The sequence below is a fragment of the Akebia trifoliata genome, chromosome 3, assembly GCF_017979445.1.
Source record: "Akebia trifoliata isolate Shusen 1 chromosome 3, ASM1797944v1, whole genome shotgun sequence".
Lineage (NCBI taxonomy): Eukaryota > Viridiplantae > Streptophyta > Magnoliopsida > Ranunculales > Lardizabalaceae > Akebia > Akebia trifoliata.
In genome coordinates, this window is record NC_141377.1 from 48,269,786 (window position 1) to 48,293,042 (window position 23,257).

Genomic DNA, 23,257 nt, shown 5'->3' on the forward strand with positions numbered 1-23,257 from the left:
CCATTTTTGAAATAATTTCGATTGGCGGGAAACAAATTAGGAAAGTTCTCTTTTATTTTAGCTCCCTATTTAATTCATTGAATTAGGGAGACACCCTATATTCTGAAATTTTCGTCAATATACTCTTTGACGTCAACATTTTGAACCCCGCAAAAATTGTCTTATATCGCCTATTTGTAAGAAAATGAGAAAGTCAATCTTCCAAATCCAACTCAATAATCATTAACGATATTAAGTTTCACTAAAGAGTCGTGATGGGGGCGACACAAAGGTGATAAAATGATGTAGTGTCGTACACATTACCATAGATACTTTCCTCGAGATACTAGTAAAAAGCATCTATGGTTATATGCCCGCCACCACATCATTTTTGTCACCTTTGCGTCTCCGTTTGTATCATTCCAGTATTTTCCTTCACTAAACTTGTAACATTTTCCTTCTTAATCCCTTACTAACAATGTTGACTAAAGTCAAATCAAAAAATGGTAGAAACCCAAGCAAAGCTGGGAATAGTGAAGAAGAACACCTTCTTCCTCCTGGTGAGACTGTAGTTCTTTAAAAATTAGCCATTGGGAAATCAAGACAATACTCCATAGTCGTGTGAATTGTTATTACAATTGGACGAAAAAGTTATTTAAACCAATATTGGATTTCAACTAAATTGTCAATAAAGCAAGCATACTCCCTTCACCCACCCAAACAATACTTGATTTGGTGGGGCACAATGGAAATAGAAAATATCTCTGAGCTAGCAAGTACTTTATTTGCGCAACTTAAGATTGGGTTTATGAGTGAGCTTAATTAGTTGAAATGTTGCATGATCCGTCTCTTCCTTCAATCGCTTTAATAACACTTTCAATTACCTTCAATGTAATTGTCTAATAACATATTTTTTTGCATAAATGTCTAACACTCGATAATGTATAATAAATGTATACTTACAAGGTTTTTAAGTGCGAAATCCCTTTTTTGATTTTGCTATAACTATTGGGTGTTTTTTTCCAATTGATGAGTTGTTTAGACGAAGAATAACTCGTATTGTATTTATTCAACTACCTTGTTAATTATCTAATTGGTGGAATACAAATAAAGTGTACTGGGAAAAAAATTTACCTATGAGAGTTGATGAAAGCCTCTCTTGAGATTTGCCGAGACGAATGTGCCCTTTCTTTTCACAAAAATTCCAATAAATGAATTTGAGACATCACCTCGAGCCTGAGCCATTGGTTATGCTAAGGTTGGATCAATTAAAAAATGCAATTAAACATATGGGCATAATATAATTAAGGGAAGTGAGGCAATGTTGACTTCTAGGCGCACCCTAGACAGAGGAGCATTCAAACAAGCAAATATAAGGTTGAATTTGTACTTCTCTTTAGAAAGGGGAAGAAAAAAAAAAAAAACCTCTTATACCCTACTTAGGAAGATCAAATAACCAATTAAAAATGTTATAATGCATGATGGTCGGGCCTCACCTCGACATTAACATTACCTAAAACAATATTACATACATAATCTTGAAGGCAATACCACTTATTGTTCGAGAACTCTTTCCAACGACGAGAGTTTGGATTGACGGGTTAAGTCAAATATAGAGGGGTCAGTTGTTGGGGGCTTGGTGAATAAATCTATCTTCAAAAATCTTGTACTATAGGTTATGTCTCTTTATCAACTCGAACAAAATAAAAATAAATAAATAAATAACCATAAGATACTTTGATTGTACGGCTTTGGTGGAGCATAAATAGAACAACAATGTTGTTCATTGCATCCACTAGCAAATAATGGAATGCTAATTGCATGTCCTCATAACCTTGATAAGTATTTGTTGCTCTTATGACTTGGCTCTTCTTGCTCACTCGTTGTGCCCTTGTAGTCTCGTGACTTCATCGAATCTAGCACTGGAAAATAAAAAGAAAGAAAGTAGCAATCTTAAGCCAGACAAATAGTAAATGGGATGGTTGGTTGAAAAGAGATGATGTGTGGAATGATAACATCAGTGTTAGTTAGTTATCTCTTTATCGTTATTTCTTGACTTGTCTTTTCAATTTGATCGTAGATAATGTAATTGTATAGTCAGTCGCTACACTTAACAAAATGAAACTAGACATCTAAATAAAATGAAATAAAAGAGTTTCACCACTCTATTATGATATGATATAAATGCCTTTTCTTATTTCATTTTTTGTTCTTGAATCTTTTTACAATTAATGCTCTCACTGTAATTTACTTCACTTCAAAAGAGTAAGGCTTTCACATCCCATAACTCCGATTTTTGATTTAACAATAAGAAGGGGTATTTGTCCAACCCCCTCCTCCCCCCGACATAGAGTATGGATCACTATGTTTAAAAAGCGTGACTTGCCTGACTAGGAGTAGATGTTGGTATTGTGATTGTTCCTATGTCGTTATTAGTAAACCAAATGTTTATGTTTTTTCTTATCTTAGAAGTAAATTTTCCTTAGTTGAGTCAAGTCCTCACAGTAGGCTTTCATCAATTTGGGCTTAACTTTTGACTCCCATTTGTTTCTTCCGTATGTATGTATAAGCTCGTACTTCCGCATCATGCTTTTGGTTTTATCGAGTCGCATGTCGATGAGATTCCTTCGAAAGACAGGTAGTTAGTATACAATACATGGGGCACACCAAATTTGATGACCCCATTTTTTTAGATGTAAACAAATATCATTAGTACGACTAAAGAAAATTTTGTTATTTTACATTTACAAGTTTAACGCCCATGTATTAAATATGGTACTATGAAACTTGACTTTTACAACACACGATCATTTAAGATAAGATCTAATGTTTTATGTTGATCACAATCAACATTAAATTAATATATAATAGGAAGTGTCTTGCTGAATACATATCGCATGATAAATATTCAAATAAGGTATGATGCATTTGTACCTCAGTGGTTAACCATCATCTACAATCTTAGATAGATATAAGACACTAGACACCACTCTTGCAGACATGGCGAGATCTAAGCATAATACATTGTTTTTGTTGATATAAAAATCATAGGCACGTCTTGTTGCAACATTAAAAATGTTTTGATAGTGATGATATGCAGATTATATGACTTGAGGGACCGCCTATCCCATGATAAAGGTTTGTATGTTAGCCACACATGATTAGCCTTGAGTGACCTTCCTAATGGATTAAAGTAGATGAAATCAAATTGACTGCGTGCATGTGTAGGTTTGAATCATATATCGTATGTGCTTAGTAAAGTTCTACTACAATACTTTGTATGGGATTAGTCTAGATTCTCCATGCACATACTTAATCATGTAACATATACGGGGATACATGCAAATACCATCAATGAACCAATTTACAGATTTCAACATTTTTATCAACACCGAATTAGTTACGTGAGTTTGTTGTCTAATGTAAAATGTTTTCCTTTTTTTTTTTTTTCTTTTATCAATTTAAATTAGTTATAATTTAGAATGTAACTAGAGTTTATCAATGCCTACTAGCACAGACATTCTCTTTGGAATTAAGTGGCAGAAGAAGAATGGCAATAAAGTTTGAAGGGTATTATTAGAAATGAGAGAAAGGAGGAGAGACAATAAGGTTCGAGGCGTATTTTTGAAATTTTGAAAAAGAAAATGAATAAAGTTTAAATTATCTTAGATTTGCGGTGAAATTAAATACCAGCCCAGGTTTATTAGGGGATAAATTGTAAAGACGATAACAAAAATACTACTTTATTACATGGATTTTGATAAATAAAAAAACGCGTCATATTAATTTAAGGGCAACAAATATGAATTTCATGTATGAAATCACAAGTTTGATATAATTGTCACATTAAATAAAAAATGTTATAATAAAAAATTAAACTTTATTTATCCTTGATTCAAGTACCTCCAAATATTTACTACCACAAAGAGAAAATGTGAAGTAGAAGTGGTTTAACACCAAAAATTGAGTGGTTATAAATGCCCAAACCTTTATATATAAATTTAATATAATCAGTGTCATTTTGAAAGGAGAGAAAAATACACAAATAAAAAATAAGATTGCAATTTGTACAATCATGTTGCTTAAATTTAAAATTATAAAAGTATCATTTTTGTTTTAGAATCTTCAAAAATCTTGTTTATTGCATAGATTTTGGAGGATATTGGTTTTGCTTTATTACATATATTTTGAAGGAAAAAAAAACATGTATCATGGTAGTTTAAGGGTAACAAATATAAATTTGAAGTTTAAAATCATGTCTCTAATATAATTATTATGTTAAATATAAAAAAAATGTTCTTATCATAATTAAACTTGATTAATCCATGATTTGGGTACCTCCACATCTTTACTATTACAACAAGAGAATGTGAAGTAGATGTAGTTCAACACCAAAATCTGGTTGGCTATAAATGCCCTTCCCCCCATATTTAAAAAGAAAAACATAAAAAAATTGCAACCTATATAATCATGTTGCTTAATTTTCAAAATTATAAAAGTATCATTTTATTATGTAATCTTCTAAAACATTGTGATCATTATTTTAATTCAAATAAGCCTTTTTGATATACGTGTGTTTGCCCATGCTACCTTCTAATTTAAAATAATAATTTCATAAATTATAAAATACATACTAATATACTGATAGTTCGAGAGAATTAAGTGGTAGGATCCCCTTTTTGAAGTTAAGTTTTAACACTTACAACAAATATATAACTTATATATTACATCTCGGAGATTGTGCCTTGATAGTCAATAAGTATGATGTTGATAGTCTTCGTATATCTCTCGTCCATGATTAAATCAATCATACTCTTCTCAACATAATCATTGTCATGAATAAACAACTTTCATGGTTTATACTTAAAATAATAATAAAAATGTGAGTACTACCGAATGATAATATATGACGTAAATGTTACTCTTTTGTTATGTATTTTATATGTCGTATGTAGTAAACAAATACATTACTCAATCAATCAAGTAATATTAGCAAAAAAATCCCAAACAACTAATATCGTTTATGATTATACATATAGATTTGGTGGCGAACATTACGAGCAACTAGAAAACTAAGTAGTCAATTCTCTAATGGAGGAGGACAAAGTGAAGAGGAATTGGTTGATCATGTTCTCGTTCAATATCCCTTTTTCTTGGCAATGGATATTTTTGAATACTAATATACCAAAGATCAACATAAAGAAGAGTTTTTTGTGGTGTTGTCTCCCATTTATAGTTTCTTTTTAGATTTGGATTTTGGTTACGTGTTGTCAATGTAAAGGGATGTCGATTTGATGAATTTATCCTCCATTGGGATCTAATAAGGCTCCATTTAACTAGCTTCACCCCTTGCATTTTAGGCTGTGTCCTTCGTAAATAACAAAGACACATTCTATTTTGGAAGTAAGCATATAACATGGTTATAAACGACTGTTTATATTGTACTTCTCAAGCTTTGTTTTCATTTGAAAATGTGAAAATTTTCTTATATGTCTGAATTATAAATACCATCAGATTGAGATTTGCTCTTTATTGGATTTATTTATTTATTTATTTTTGGTATAATCTTAATATCACCCAAAGAGACCTTTTATATGTAATAATAATAATAATTTAAACAACATGAGACTGCGATTGTTTTTTTTGTTGTTGTTGTCTCTCTATAACTCTTACACCCATTTGCAAATTAAACCAACAAAATCCAACTTGTCATAAAAGAATGTATAAATTAAATCCAAGAACTTGTGTTTGTTGGGAAAAATTACACCAAACTTTATTACATAAAAATTAAAAATTTTGACATGTAATTCATTCTAAAAGTCAATCAATTTTTATAAAAAATACTCAAACGAAACAATAGCAGATTGCCTTGAAGTTTGTTCATTTTTTATAAAATCCTAGACCTCCTGAACATTGTATGTCCATCAAACCACAAACTACTCATATGAAATGTCAATTTATTTAGAAATATCTAGGAAATTCTTCGCATATTAGCTGTTCGTTGGACACGAAATATTCACGGAGGTAAACACTAGAATTTTCCCATAAATATGCGACTTAGTGAGTTTTATTATTATTACGTTAAAAATCAGTTCTTCAATTTTGCTGGTTCGTCAGCAACTCTCCCTTCTCTAAGCAAAACAGAGACGATAAAACCCTAAAGATGCAACAAGGAGATTTCAACCCTCCTTATTACCAACAATACCATCACCCTTACCTTCAAAACCCTAACCCTAACCCTAACGATCTTCAGCCCAGTCTCTTATCTCCTCCTCCTCCTACATACGCCTCTGCTCCTCCATCTGCACCCAATTACTCTTCCTCAGATTATCACAATTCTTCCTCAGGTTACCCTCCATATTCACATAATACCGATCCTGTCCCTGTCCCCCCTCCAACAGCCCCTTCATACGTCCCAAACCCTAATTTCCAATCCTTCAATCCCTCTCCCCAACCTGCTTCAGTACCCTCTTTCCCTCATCAACCCACTCAGCAATCGCCATATTATCCACCGTACGATCAGCATCACACGCCTCCATATTACGATCCAAATCCCACAATTCCCCAAAATCCTAACCCTAATTCCATTCCCAATTCGCCATTTTCTGGGTTGTATTCTACCTCAGCCTCTTATGGTAACCTTGGCTCTTCGGTACCGAATGTGTATGAAAATCCTTATGAGGGTAATGTGAAATTCGACCACAGAGGGGGTTACCTTGATGAAAATGGAGGATATGCTGTGTACCATCGAAGCCGATCCGATTTGGGTTCGGATATCTTCGAGAAGAGAAGACCGGAGAGTGGGTTTCGTGATGATGGTGTTGGAGAGAATGTTTATGCTTACAATGGGGGAAATTTGGAGCCTTATGGTGCTCGAGGCAGTGGTTCGAAGTCATCTACTCGGTCAGCTTTTGATGATTATGGGAGGTCTGTGAGTTTCTCTTCTGGGAAGGACCAGGCGAGTTCGATCAAGGTTGTGAAAGCTGTCCCAAAGGTGGATACGCAGCAGGACACGAAGAACGGGGTGCAGAAGTTCAGGGTCAAGCTCTTGGCTGAAAGTGGAAGTCAGAGCAACATGGATGTTCTTTGCCAGGTTTTCTAGAGATAACCTGAATTTCAAAAGAATTTGTTTGTTTAGCATACTTTCATCCCCCTGATTGAAAATTAGATTGCTTTTGATAGACTTGCATCGTTTATGATTTATTGTGTTCAGATTTTGATTTCCTTTAATGAAATGGGTTAATTTAAGCATCTGAATTCATATATGTTTTTTTTAATAGAATAATGATGAATGCATGTGGTCTTGGTAGGCGGTTGGGTAAATGGCTGATGTGGCAAGGACACAGAACAGCACATCTTTTTCCTGTGTATCCCAATTAAAACGAGCTATGGTACTGTGCCCTTGCCACGTCAGCCAAGTACCCAGCGGCATACCAAGAGTGCTGGCATTCATCATGACTCTTTTTTATACGCTAGACTGGCATTTGAATCTTGGGTTACATTGCTTGATTAGTGATAACATGCTTTCTATGCGGTGGTGCTTTGGCTGAGCCCAATTTGTCTCCTTAGCAAAACATTGCTTTGGAACGAGAGTTCAACTACATATATACATACTAGAGTTTGCAAGGGCATCCTCTCTGGTGTTAAGAGGGTAAAAAAAGAAAGATAGTAAAGTTAGAGGGGCATTATTGAAAGGGGTGGGTGGAGGAGAGGAAAGACAATAAAGTTGAAGGGGGTGAAGTGGAATAACAATAAAGTAGGATTATGTGGACCCCACTCCACTGTAGTTAGAGTGGGACGTTTAAACCCCATAATTGTAGTTGGAGTGAGACTCACCGTTGTGTTTTATTACATATATATACAAACAGTTATTTTATAGTAGACACACATGATGCATGGAATCTTGTATTAAATCTAAAAAATAAATTTTTTTTGGCTCACTATTCTTCAGAAAGGCTTTCCCACATGTTATGCACTTTTGCTTATACATTGTTTCCCATTTAGATTTTATTTGGTGGATGCTTGTGTTCACCTCATGGTCTTTACAATGTAATCTTCAGATAGGTTTGGATGGGATTCGAATGCTTGACCCCAGTACCAGCCGAACTTTAAGGATATACCCACTCGAGACTGTCACAAGATCAGAAGTAAGTTGATTTCTGTCTTCCCTTTGAACTTTTGATAATTGTATTTCATCTTCTTATATATATATATATATATTTTTTTTCTGAGTAAATATTTAAAGTGATTTATTTTCAACAAAATGTTTCTGATATGTTATTCCCTATCCGTTAGGTAATTGATTCATCAATCTTTACATTTTGGTCAAAAAGCTCTGTTGACTTTGAACCAAGACGCATAAGACTGCAATCAAACAGCTACACTACTAATACTATTCTAGACACAGTTACAGCCGCAACTATTCAGGTTTGGGACCAATCACCAAGTGTTTCTTTTGTTCATTTGATTGTTTTTTTGGAAACTCCTCTGTCTTCTGGTTGGTAGGTCTACCCTCCTCTCCCCTCTCTTTTGTTAAGTGTAAAGATGTTTTTTCTCCCAATACAAACCTACAACTTGCTAGATGGGCTTTACTTTTGCATGTCATTGCTGCTAAATGTGACTAGTTACAAATTTACATCAGTTCGCATAATTGGAATTTTTTATTTTGATAAGTATGATATTATTGCTAAGAAAAAGAATGAGACCGAGATACCTACCTAAATACATAGGATAAAACAAAAAACCTAACTACAAGTTACTAACCAAGTCCCGTACAAAGCATGACCTTATGTACTGTGCGGTGGCATCCAAACTTTGGTCCTATTTTCTTGGGTTGTTTGGGGTGATGGGTTGCCTTGCGAAGATGTTGTGGGCTGTTTTTGAAAGTTGGTCTTGACTATGTGTGCGTTTTTTAGCGTTCAAGAAGAAGTTGTCGAGCCTTGTTCCCTTTGCCATTTGTTGGGGAGTGTCGAAGGAAAGGAACTCGAGTTTTCTAGGGCAAGGAGAGGGAAGATCGTGAGATTATCGTTGAAGTTTTGGGCTCTTATTCCATTGGATCTTGGTCTTTATTGAATCTAGAGGGATCTTTTTTGAGCAGTTTTTGGTCTGTTGGGTTGGGTCTGTAATCGGTCGGGAAGTTTTTAATAGGCTTTGTTGTTGTTTTTTTTTTCCTTTGTTCCCCTCTCTCTTTTGGAGTGGTCGGTCATCTCGACCATTCCCCGTTGTTAATAAATCATTTTTATTCACAAAAAAAAATAAAAAATTGGATACATCTTAGATCTTACACTAGTATAACCAAAAACCCACAATACTAATTACAACTTGTCGCAAGAATACTCATCCCATTCGAGTAACCTATTATTTATTTCTTTCCAAATTCCCCAACAGATAGCAAAGGGGATAATTGGCCACAAAAATCTTTCTTTTGTTACAATTCTTTGACTTTCCCGCTTTGCAAAATGGACATAACAGAATTTGGAAGGTTTGTAGGTACATAAAAGAGGGAAATGAAAATGAAACCTTGTTTCTCTTGCAAAGCTGCAATGGATCAAGCGATGATTTACCTACTCACCACTCACTGTATAGTAGTAGTAGAAATTAATCGAAGTGATTCAGCTTGCAATGATATGGTCAGTGGTTAAGATCTTATTCACAGAAGCAGGCCAATAAAAAAAAGATATGTTTGAGGTAATTATAGAAGCCCAAATGGACTTCATGGGAAAAGATTATGAAGACGATGACATAAGATTCATAAAAGGATTTGACGAGGAATTTACCATTCTAAATAACCTTACACACCCTTTGATCGTCTTCCCTTAAGAACAAGGGATCGAGTGAGTGAGAGATTTGAGTTGATAAGAAATGGCAAGCATTGAAAGCTCTCAATAGTTTCATAATTCCTTTTGGAAATCAAAGTCCCAAGACGAATTCAGATGGGGAAACTGTTCTTTGAGAGGGGTTTGTCAACACCTTCTGTCCCCCCCCCCCCCCTCTCAAAAGAAAAAAATAATAATAATAATACAAGAACTTTATTCCCTCATGCAATTCTATTGTAGAAACCAGGAAGAAGTTTAATGATCCCTTGCCACACTCCACAACTGAAAGATGTCCTCATCTCTTTGCTCTCCTACCCATCCTAACGTATATCATTTTTTTCTCTTCTCTTTTCTCCATTTCTCTCAATCCAAACACATCGTTAAAGTTCCACGATGACAACTTTATCTTTAGTGGTAACTTTGACTTCTATGCCCCTTCACCTACGCAAAAGACGCTCAAGTTCTATCTCAAGCCTTCCATGGTTTTCTCCGTCCGTTTTTGGGTGTGATTGTTTGAGCATCTCGATTATACTTGGGAGAAATCAGAATCTCCTACCCCTTGTCTCTATTTTTTCTGTTATGTCTTCGTCTAACCAACAAATCTGTTGAAGAGCTTCCTGTGTTCTGTAGTGCTTGGCCTCCCTAAAGTGTTCCAGTCCAAAAGTGAACCTACCCTCCGACATTCTTCGACACACTAGACTCTTGAGAAGATCTTGCACTGATAACACCTATATTATTATTGAAGGACCTTACTCTAGAGTTCAAACCAATTAACCCGATGCTATGTAGAACCCATTGACCTAAATCCCTTTTCATTTCCCCTATTTACCATTCTCTGCCCATCTGAGGTATGATTGATTCTACTTTGAAATAACCTTATTTTGATGGAGACATCAGAGACATTGGTCTATATCTTATTTGGGCCATATTTTAGTTTTCGGGTTCTATTTTATTTTAGTTATTGGGCTTTAGTCATGGGCCTATTTTATGTTCTTTTTGAGTCCTATTTGTTTTAGAAATTTATTATTTGGATATATTAAGTATTTGATTTAAGCTTGGGTACTATTCGCGCCACTTTTCTTTAGACCTTTTTTTGGAGGGTCCAAACATGTCATATTAGACTATTTTTTGTGTCATTTGAGAGTTTATTCAATTACCTATCCTATGAGCCCAAGATTTTGTGATTCTGATGGGTTTTAAGAAAGTTATGGTCAAAATACTGATAAGGTATTAGTTTTATATGGGATTTGAAGGTCAAGGTCAAAACACTGATAATGTCATGTTAGGATTAGGGTTTTGAGTCTAAAATGGAGAGCCTATGTATACAGTTATTGTAATTGATTTTTAATAGTTTTATGGAATGAAAAAATTACAAAGATTTTGTTTTTTTTTTCTTTATTAAATGTTGGTGCATTCAACTTGGTAATGCCTTGGAAATCATTGAGGTGTACATTTTTTGTTTATTTGTGAGAGATCAACTCATCCAGATCCTTCTCAGCCCACAAAAAACCTTCCTAACCTAGCCTAGTGGATCTAAAACCTATCCTAACTCCATAACTCCGATCTAAAACCCACTACCCAATCTACGACCTTCAAACATTTCTTTCATCAAACCTAACCGTATTTCATATCTTTAAACCTACATACAATACCTTATTGAAAAAATGGGAATTGCAAAAGGTTGAATTTATTCTTTCAACATATAGCTAACTGGGATTCCAAGGACCTTTTTTCTTAAATAAACCTTTTAAATAATTTTTCTTTGTTCTTCATCACCACCTAATTAGCCTTTACACCACCCCTCCTAAAGTAGAACAACCTTAGGATTGAACAAATCTAGGTTGTCCTACATCATGTTTCCCCATCATTTTCTATTCCCTGGCCAACATTATCAGGTCCATCAAGATCGTGTAAGACCTGCACATTGTCCTCACTGAGCATCTTATAATTTAGTTGATCAATAGATACAACTTGATGTGTTGCATTGCATCTATCTGCATCACTCCAGGATTTTATTAACAATTGAGGATGGAACATTTCCGAGGAAAAATCTCCCACTAGAAGGAAACATATCAGATAATTAAAGGGTTTGTATTGAGCATTTCAATTTCAATTTCTTTTTTTCTCCCTTTTGGATTTTGAAATGTTGCATGTGTATAAATCATTAAAATGTATTTTATTTATGTGGGTTTGGTTGTCCAAATGAAAAGGTTCTTCCCTTTGGGTTATTTATCTGTTTTACAGTTTAAGGAGATGGGTGGAAAGGATAGTTTCAGAAGCAAGCCTCCTGATTCTGGAAAGCCATCTGAACAGCCCACTGAAAAGAAGAAAGGTTTTACTGATTGGATGAACTTTGTTAAGCCTGCAAATGAGGAGAAAGATCATTGGGTAAGTCTGCAGAAATTACCCCACAATATCATTTGAGTATATGTGTTTTCCCCATACGAGATCTGTTTTTCCTCATCATAGTTTCTTAGTTTCATTAAAAGAGGTCACTGTCAGATAATTTCTTATCCTGAGGTGCATTTATTTGAATATTTATGAGCAATAAGAATCATGGTTCAAAGTTTTGTGACGTCTTGGAATGCTTTGGCATAACATTTCTGTTTCGGTCGAGACCAGAAGAAAACATTGAGTGTTCCAGAATGTCTCGAAATGTCCTCTTGATACTGTTCGGTTTTTCTCCTTACCAAAATGTTGCATGGAAATATTATTTTAAACCTGGATGAGGATCAATAATTCAACAAATGCAATATAGATGCCAAGTCTCATTGAATGAGAGACCTGACATTTGTCATGTTCTTTTTTATTTTATTTTAATATTACTTCAATAGTATTAGTGAGTTTAATAGTTTGCAATCAAATCCTTAATCTTGATCTTGAAATATGATATGGTTAATCTATTAGTTTGCAAACAAATCCTTAATCCTGATCTTGAAATATGATATAAAGAGTACATCTCGCAGGTTTTTTATTTTTCCAAATCAAATGTTTCTTTAGCTTAGCTAGCTTAATTATCATTTTATTCTAGTTCATTTCACTTATGTTGCACAGCTTGTGTATAAGCAGTTAATTCATGTTCAATGATCAATCCTACATGTTCTGTTTTCTCATGTCCTTCAGGTTCCTGATGAAGCAGTTACAAAATGTACATCTTGCGGAACAGATTTTGGAGCTTTAGTGCGCAGGGTACTACTTCTTCACCAATCACCACTAAGTAATCAATTATGATAATACTTGGTGAACTGAAAAAAAACTCCTATTCATCTGTGAACTTGATGAAGCTTTCCTTTTCATTTTCAGCATCACTGCAGGAATTGCGGGGATATTTTCTGTGACAAGTGTACACATGGTAGAATTGCTCTCACCACAGATGAGAATGCTCAGCCGGTCCGAGTTTGTGACAGATGCATGGTATACATGCAGTTTAATTTATTTAACTCTTCCATTTGTTAAGGAAAAGTTGAGTTTCAATTAGATTAACAAGGAGAACCTTTTTAGGAATGGGCTCCTGTTTTTATATGGTGTAATCTGCAAGGATTTTAATTTCAGTGTCCTCTACTAGAAGGGAACTGAATCTGCATCTGCTTATAGGGGGTTCTGGCCTTCCCTTTCCCCCCCTTCAATCCCTTTTCACCTATATATAATACCTGTTACTTATGTTACCTGCCTTTTGCAAGATGCCCTTCCGGGTCTCTATCATTTTGTTCAAACCAAGGGGTATGATTTCATTTAGGTGGCTGCAGTAAGCCTATAAATTGAGTCTGAGTGTGATGTAGGGTAGAACACACAAACCTAGAGTTTATGTTGAAAATCAGGTTCTAGGTTGAAATCTCAAGAACTAGGAGTGATGAAGAATCTCTATATTGAGCAAAACAGACTAGAAACTTCAATCTAGGTTTGAGATTGATGAAAATCAATTGCAAACACTAAAATTAAGAGCCAATATTGGGCTCTTATGCTCAAAGGAAAACAAAGAAAGGGAAGAAATGTCTCTTTTATTTATTTATTTATATATATATATATATATATTAATTTATCTTTAAAAAACTTACTGAATTTGTTTATTGGAGCTCCTTATATAGATAACTTCTTAACAATTTAGAAACCTTCTAAAATACTAAAGAGTAACATCCTAATCTATCTATAACATATTACAAACCTAATTTTATTAGAATTCAATTTCTACACCTAAAAGGACTTCTAATTATAACTTAAAGAATAAAAACAAATTTAGAGAAGAATAGAAACATAAAACAAATTGGAAACTAACTAGGAAAAGAAACTTTCTAAAATTAAAATAGAAATTATCTAGGATTACTTAAGCATCTTAAAAAATGGAAACCCAATAAAAGAAAGAATCCTAAGAGAAGTTGGACTAGGTCTTGGGGACCGGTTAAAGACTGGACCGAGTTGACTCGGTCAAACAAATTTGACTCAGTTAATGTTGCTGATTTCTTTCTTCGACGCTTCTTAATTCGATAATAGGCATTGAGATAAGTGTCGGCAAGCCTAACTACATCAGAGTCTCATAGGCCGTGTTTATTGTACATACTAGAATCGGGCAAGTTTGTCTCTAAACAATTTTTGGGTGAATGCCTTCTCGATTTTTATCATTTCCCTTTTGTTGCACCATACCCCAGCTTGATGATAGCAGTTGGGTGCTGTCTTTTGATGGAGCACATGCTTGGCTGGGACCTTTGTTTTAAATTTTGCCGAAACTCCAGAAATTTCAGTTTTGTCCTCAACTGAAATGGAAACTTTGAATTCCAAGATTCAATGCACTATTCAAGCCTGAAACTTGAAGTGATGGGATTTTGAGACATGGGAAAAGAATGCAGTATTGCCTTTTTAAGTTTCAACTGAAATACTGGTTCAGATTTCTGTTTCGATCTGTCCCGAAACTTTACTGAAATTAAAATTTTAGACCTTGGGCTCACCATCAGCTGGGTTCCTTATAGAAGACATGACTCAAAAATTGACCTGATTGAACATTTATGTCTTTGTTTCTCTACAGGCCGAAGTTACTCAAAGGCTTAATAATGCAAAAGAATCTGCCAGCAAACCTGGTGGACTGTATAGTCACGAGGATCTTGCCAGGAAGCTTCAGGTGATTGCTGATTTTACAACCTAAGCTTTTGATGTTTGTGCTTCTAAATTTTCTTTTCTTAGTGATAGTGGTGCTTTATATCCTCATGCTTTTTTACTATATATTGAAATGCTTCTTGAGGGATTCTGTTCTCAATAAAGTAAAGAATGAATTTCTTTATGGAAATCTCATGAAGAATTGAATATGCCTTGTCTTAGTTCTAAGGCCCACACTCTCTAGATACTCGGTGATAATAATTCATGTTTATTAAGAGTATCATATACAATAAAAGCATGATATATAAACTCATAGAAAGGCGCTCATGCTACAATAGGTTACGGTTTGATTTTAATTGCTTGTAGCATTGTTTTCGAAGGCGTTGGAAGCTTACGCCTTGAGGCTCACATAAAATATAGTATGGGTTTAATGGAGATCCCTTTTCCTCTTTAGACTTACACTTTATTAAAAGAAATGTGGAAAAAAGTGTCTTTTTCAATGCACATGCTATTTGGCATCTTTTGACTAAAGCGTACACCTTATGGGGATGTGATGTATCCTAGCTTTTATCATTAAAGTTGTCCCTGTTATATCATTTAATTAATTTGGGGGTAGTTCCTTAACCATGTAGTTCAATTTTCATTGTAACTCCCCAATCTTAGGAAGCCGTAGTCTTATTAACAACTCCTTCAAACTTTGGCTCTTCTTCTTTCCTTGGTGGTTATTGTTTTTTTTTTTTTTTGTTTTGGTTTTTTCTATTTCTACGCAGGGCTGGCAACGGATGCTTATTGGTTCGGATCCTACAATATCCGAATTCGAATCCGATTATCCTATCGGATATCGGATAATATCCGATTAGAATTCAAATAACGTGTTTATAAAAAAACATAATTTTTCCTTGTCCAACTGATTTTTCAATATTTAAAAAAAACTTATTATATGTTACAATATTTATATAATAAAGAAATAAAATGAAATAATATATATTATATTATTTATATAACAAATTAATCAAATGAAGTAATATATATTATATATTATATTGAATCGGATATTATCGGATTCGAAATGTTAATATCCGAATTTGTATCCGATAAGGATTCGAACATATAAAACTATCCGAATTCGAATCCGATATCTGATTTTTTGAATTTAAATTTTCGACTATCCATTGACACCCCTATTTCTACTTTCCTCTCTAAATGGATCCTATTATGCCTCTTCTTCGATTCTTAAGAGTGGTGTTTTACTTTTTTTAGTTAAGAGTGGTTATTACATTTTAGGTGTTTATTATATATATATATTTTTTTGGGGTTTTGTTTGAGTGATTAATTACTTTGAAAATTGTAAGTATAGAACAATAGATAGTTGAAAGTATAACAATAGATAGTTGAAAGTATAACAATAGATGGTTGAACGTATAAAATATAGATATGCTACATTCTAATTTGCTTTTGATGAGTTTGGAATTTGAATATTATATTTTGGCATGTGAATTTCATAGCTTTATTTATTTATTTATAAAGATTCTCTTTTATTTAATTTTTTACCATTTTATTTAATTTTATTTTTAAGCATTTGTTTATTTAACAATGCATACTGGGAAGGTTAATGCCTTACCCCGTGAGACTTATGCCTCATGGCTTTGCTGGTAAGATGCTTCGGCTTAGTGTTTAAAAGTATTGGTTGGTAGGTATCTTCCCTCTCTCACATAAAAAGTTCTTTGTGCTGATCTTCAAAGCATGTGAATTCATTTGCACTTCTTGGGTTGTGCATGAGCTTAATGTCCAAGTCCTTACACAAATTATATTTGCTGGTTTATCAGAGTCTATCAGACGTCCATTATCCAAAGATGGTCCCAGCCGTCTTGCTACCTTTTTTTTGTGACTTATAAGGCGTTTAATCATGTCCTTCCTTATGCCTTAAGAATGTGTCAGACTGTGACTCAGTCGAGATTCAAATCCTGGTTATATGGGAAAGCTTGACCTTATCTGGTATGACGAGTTTTAAAGTTGCGTGGGGTAAAACCCAAAGCAGACAATATTGTACTGATGTATGCCTAGGTCATTACAAATGGTATTAGAGTCGAGGATGGTTCCTCTAGCTTTGTGGGGAGAATCTCATGATCTCACTGATGTGCCTACCTAGGCCAAGGGAAGGGCTGCTGAAATCGAGGGTTCAAAGTGGAGCCGTCTTGTGGGTTGGATGGAATTTCATGGATAGTTGTAAGCTTAGTCCCACATTGACTAGGTAGATGTTTAGATCCTGGGATATAAGGGCAAACTTAACCCTATTTGATATGACGCGTTTGAAGGTTATGAAGGGCTAAACCGAAAGCGGACAACATTGTACTGGTATGGGTCAATGGCACTTGATTAAAAATGCACAAATGTGATTCTCCAATGTGAGTTTGCCTCTTTAACCACGGATTACTTCTACTTAAGTGGTCTGTCTCTTTCAAATCCCGATCTCTTTTTAGGACCTAATGAGCTATCTCCACTTTTGCATGTTTTTGAGTAATTGTTGTGGCACAAATTTGTGTTGTATTTGTACAGGAGGGATGTAGAATTCCTTGGCTTTGTATACGTCCGGGTATTTTGATCTCCCAGCTCACCATTTTTCAAGTCCCCCAAATTCCCCTTGTCAGAAACAAGATCATGATTTATTTGGAGGTCTTTGAAGAAATTTAATTAAGTGAAGCTGGTCTAGTGATCAACATGGAAAAGTCATATTGAATGATAGTAAGACTTGGATATACCATATCTTGGAAATGTATGACATCTTCTCTAACCAACTTTGAATTGAAGGTTTATGACTCTTAGGTTATAAAGAAGATTGATGCCTATTAAATCAGCTGGGAAACACCTAGCAGACTGAATAGGAGTAAGCTATACTGAAGAATTGTCAATGCTATTTTCATTTTCGAATTGTGCTGGACAGTTGAAAGAAAATTGATGTATGTCCTCTAATATACTCAAAACAGCTGAGCAATCACAGAATAGACCAGAGAAGGAAATTTGATACCGAAGAGTCTAGGAAACATATAACTATCGGTTGATCCTCACCTATTTCACAAATTAGATTGACGCCCCTGAAATTGATGTTTTTGAAACTCTATTGTGGATTATAATTTTAGATGCACCATTTCCTGTACTGAAAACTGAAGTAAATAAATTTTCATAATTTCCTGAAAATTTCACAAATGTTTACATCTATTTTTCAGCAAAATCTCCATCGTAATCATTGTTAATTTCACAAATTTTTTATTGACAGTTCATTTTCACCAAAAATTTCAAATTGTTGGATATAAATTACATTATTTCCTTGAATTATGTAATTTTTTTTCTCGAAATTTAGGGAAATTCAAATTTTAAATCATACCCATCCAAACTCTATTTTGTATTTTCAAGAATTTTAATTGCTGCATGTATTCAAGACAATAATGAATTACACTTGGTCTAATTAGTTGACCTATAAGCTTTTCATCAATTATTTTTTATTTTTATTTTTTTTGTAAAAATAGACCCATTAATAGCTAATAGTATCATGCAAAATGTATATGACTGAACTGTGATAACAGATGTATAGGTTTCAAAAAGGTTGGACTACAGAAAATGTAGAAGTTAGAACGGAGGTTGGAGTTTTATGAGGCAGATGTTGATTCATCAAATTCCTGTTGTAGGGGAAACATAGGTCTAAGCTGTTACAGGGAACCTTTATTTTTCTGTCATGTACTTAAAATAAAATGGAGGTTGGAGTTTTATGAAGCAGATGTTGATTCATCAAATTCCTGCCCCACCCCCGCGCGCGAGCAGAAAACATTGGTCTAAGCTGTTACAGGAAACCTTTATTTTTCTTTCATGTACTTAAGATAAAATGATTGTCAGACCATTCAATTCCTGAGCCAGCACGTTTTACAGTGCCATGGACATTTCATTTTCATACTGTACATAGTTAGTTGCCTATTATAGTTGATGACTTGGCAATGTGTTTTCCTAGTTGCTTTATGATTTCATAAAGTTGCGGTGAAAAATTTCTTAATGTTGTCATTCTCCTGAAGAATGCACTGTTTCCATATTGATTCGAAAATTTCGTACAAGACTGAAATATACTTTTGCTTTGAAGTTAGTTAGCCTCCCTCCCATGTTATTCTCTATTGCTGGTCATGAATGATAGAAACCTTAACTTGTGTTCTCTAAGAAACAGCCATCGTTCAAAAGTTCTTGGTAGACTACCAGACTTTCAAGCAATTTATTTCCTTGTAAAAGCATCTTTAGTGCAACATACCAACAGTATTCCGTCTTGATCTTGAGGAAATAAATTGTTTTATCTGACATATGTTCTCTTTTTTTTTGTCTTTTATGGTTGGCGATCTTTAACAGGAGGAGATGGACAGAAATCGCAAGGCATCTTCAGGTATATAATTGTTCTAGAAATTTTATTGTATCTACTGAATCTCAAATTTAGATTGAAATAGGATGGAAGCATGGGAGACAAGAAGCCTTTGCAAACCCTGAGATGCTTTCCATGTAGCACATATGTGGGTCCTGCAGGTCCCATCAAACAGTGGCTAACCTAGAATATTTCTTATGACATACTCCTGACCGGTGCTGCTCCAAAAAAAGTGACCTAGTTGATTGTGGCATAGAATATCTCCTAGGGAACCCTTCAAGTGGTGATTCTCCCATCTGCATGTATGCCACATACATAGGCTCGACTGTCAGAAGATTCCAATCTTCTTGTTCCCATGCATACACGGGCCTAATAAATGGAATTTTAGTTTCACCTCCCTAGTTTATATTTCCAATTAGCAAATAGTAGCAGCCTTTATATTTCCTCATTGATCGGAAGTGTCTCAACAAGTTTTGGAAAATAACCATTAAAAGTTCCGTTTTTCTTCTCTTTCTTTCTCCTTCTCCAGCTTATGTTGGTAATGTTCCAGCAGCAAATCACATGCAATTTAAGAGTTATTTATTTCTTTGATTAATCCCATTCTCCATCATTTTCTTAGTATGAATCTCCTGCACACTGAGGTGAGTATATGGTTTCCAAGCTCTCGCCCCTCAAACCACATAGATCATCACCCGAACTAAGAAGAACTTCATTTGATTTTCTACATGTTAGATTATTACATCATCCAAATCCTCAAACAGCTAACCTCTGCTTAATTTGCAGTTTCTATAACTAATCTATATTTAATCCACCACCATGAGCAAGCCAGACACTTCAGTTGTTTTATGGGGGGAGGGAGGGGTTAAAGCTTATCTTGAAGCCATATTGTTTTTTATTTATTGTTGGAATGCTAATTGGACTGGGTGGGATATCCAGCTGAGAATTGATCTGGCATTTTGGGTAAACTGGTAGATGTGGAAAGGAGTTCTAAATGCCAATTGAAGGTGGATTGAGGTTCATGGTTATTTTTTCAATACTCCTCATGAGAAGGAAACAAACTTTAAAAAATTTGCTCCAAGGAAAACAATGTGCTTGGAAATCTCGTGAAATAATCTGACAAAGAAGGAAGAGAATGAAGCATGCAAGTTGGGTTCTTATAGAGGAAGTGAGAAGGGGATTTAAAAAAAAAAAAGATCACTATGCAAATATATAATCCTTCTAGTGACAGTGTGCAATTACTATGACTAGTCAAAGGCAGAGACAGTTAAATGAAAACCTTTGGTTCTTTGCTGAACCCTCTCCCAGTAAACTAGGGAAGTGAAGGAAACACTATTTAAAAAAAAATAGAAGACTATTTTGACGGATATATTGGTGCGTAATATGTAAACAGTGGCTCTTATTTACTGTTATTCCAGTAGTAGAAGCTGTTACTTGGTTATTTTATAAACAAAATTACAGTGCTTGAATTATTTCAGTAATATTTTATTATAGGTTTACAAATGTTTATCATTGTGTCACAATACAATCAATTTTCATAATTAGTGTCCTTTTTTTGATGGAAAAAGTTAAAGAAAAAGCAAGTTGATAGGGTCATAACACACCACATAATGATCTTAATAGGTTAAGGTGGGGTAAATAACAGGTCCATGGCCTTGCTATTTTTTTTATTTAAAATGTTGCATGCAAGTGACAAGTCAATCCTGAATTGGAAAAATGAAACATTTATCTGGCCTTACTGATGTAATTCGTGTCAACAGTTTCAAAGTCCTCTGATAGTTCTGGGAGGCGGATGAGGGAAGTTGCCTGCCCTACTTGCACTGTCCACTTGCAGGTTTAAAACCTATAAAACCTATATTCCTTTTGCAGTTATAGCTGGATTTCCATTAATTGTTCCCCAATCTTCTTCAATTAGAAGTGAAGACATCTTTAAATTTTGTTTATAAAATTCCTCCATAATGGTTTTGTGGAATCGTAACAGGTTCAAGTTCCAAGCACCGGTTCTGAGACAATAGAATGTGGTGTCTGCCAGCATCCATTCCTTGTGAGCGCTCGTTGATCCAGTCCACCTCATCACTCACTCCAATGTCATTGTGATGCTATGGATGTCGGTACTAAAAAGCTTCCTGTTCATTAAAAATATTCATCCTCACCTCTCTGATTGTTCTTGCTACTAATAATAGTCTGGATTTGTGGTTTCTGTACAGCATCTTGTTATTTTGTTTTATGAACTTGTTCATGGAATGGAACCTTGTTTGAGCTCAAATCACAGGGGACATGCTTTATGTATAAAATTATCAATTTTCATCTATATGTAAATGTGGATTTTTGGTCTCATCAGACATCAATTTAATGGATCTTCCTATGGTTAATATCATCCCATGGAGCTAACGATTGTATGAAAACTCCATTGCCCAACTCGAGATGATGTCTCATACATTACAAAAAATAATGTAAATATTAAAGCTTGAAAGAAATAGTGGTTGGGCAAATCTTTGATTATGGGTCAATGCTGCTTCAAAGATTGAGCTCCACAACATGCACGCATAGATCCTTTTTTGTCGTTAACATCATCTGAAATAAAATCTTCTGCAAGGACCATCATATTTTTGGTCTTCCATTGACCTTGTTTAGTGTTGATAGGCAAGCATTTGTGTCATTGGGGTCTTTGTTTTATATATTTTAGTTCTCTCTCTTGGGTTTTATATATTTCACCGAATTTTATTCAGAGTTTGCATGTTTTTAAGCTAAGCTTTTGCGATGCTTGTTTGAAAACCATAATTGATCAAATGCTAAAATACACCTTAGCAAAGTTAGGACAAGTTGGCTTAGGAAACGTTCATTAAATATTCCTTTTATTTTGAAAGTCATCTTCTCTATTTTCCTATATTTTGTAACAAATTTTTTAAAGCCACGTTGTTCAGGTGGGATCAATACTTATACTTAATGACTAAAAAGGAAAATATATAATAATAATAAAAAAAGCAAACTAACAAAAATGAAAGTTGGAATGTATACTAGTGATGGAATTTTCAAATGGTTAATTTCAATTTTTACAAATTTAGACGGTTGTAATATAAATATAAAAAATGAGATTTTGTGTTGGTTGCATAAAAAAAAAATCAAAATAAAACGAGTTTTGTTGACATGTGCCCTAAGGGCGCACATTTAGGTGCATTAAATACACCCTGGTAATTGAAATTTCTATAAAAAAAAATGCCCTCAAAAGATTTTTTATTTATGTGCCCTAAGGGGTGCACGTTTGATGATTCCAACCATATCAATTCTATTTGGTTCTTGTTAACATGTGCCATAGGGTGCACGTTTAGGTTCCTTCAAATGCTTATTTTCATGGTGTATTGGTGCGCCTAAACATGTGCCCTATGACACATGTTAACAACAATCAAATAGAACTGATATGGTTGGAATCATCAGATCATTTCAGAAGCACCTTTTATTAATGGAGTTTATTTCCATTTGATTGCCACGTCATCTATGTATTTTTGGCATCTCTTCATACCAAATTTAATCGAAATCAATTTAAAATATCACGTGTCTTACAACGAGGAGGTTTCTTTCAACATTATGAAGTGGCCACTTCAAAGTTGGAGTCGGACTCCAAAACTTCTGTCCATTTGATGGATTTTCTATTGATTTTCAAAGAAGGTTTCACCGATGTTTTAGGTAGATCAGTCTTTATTTGAAGTGATGCGGAGTTTTAATTTTGAATTAAGGTAATTCAAGCACATTTTGTCAACCAATGAAATTTCAATTATTAACAAGAATGGGTGCTGGGGCCTCATACATTGTTGTACCTCCCAAATCTCATCCTGACCATAGTAACAAAAATTTGTTTTTTTGAAAAAGTCTTTTTAAAACATGTTTCGTATCTCTTTCGATTTCAATGTTAAAAAAATAAAAACACATTTCAAAGTTTTAAACACATTTTTTTAATAAAAAATAAAATAAAAATAACCCAATTTTGTGG

The 23,257-nt window shown here is 34.3% G+C and overlaps 1 protein-coding gene across 1 annotated transcript; it reads left to right on the plus strand.

The window, feature by feature from the left end:
- The first annotated feature begins 6,059 nt into the window (after positions 1-6,059).
- LOC147407549 (protein FREE1-like) lies at positions 6,060-21,609 on the plus strand. Its single transcript, XM_086436182.1, has 10 exons — positions 6,060-7,072; positions 8,040-8,126; positions 8,275-8,406; positions 12,039-12,182; positions 12,918-12,983; positions 13,098-13,208; positions 14,812-14,904; positions 19,263-19,296; positions 21,030-21,103; positions 21,251-21,609. Exons 1-10 carry the CDS (start codon positions 6,143-6,145, stop codon positions 21,326-21,328), a joined length of 1,749 nt encoding a protein of 582 aa, XP_086292308.1. The 5' UTR covers positions 6,060-6,142; the 3' UTR covers positions 21,329-21,609.
- The last annotated feature ends 1,648 nt before the right edge of the window (positions 21,610-23,257 follow it).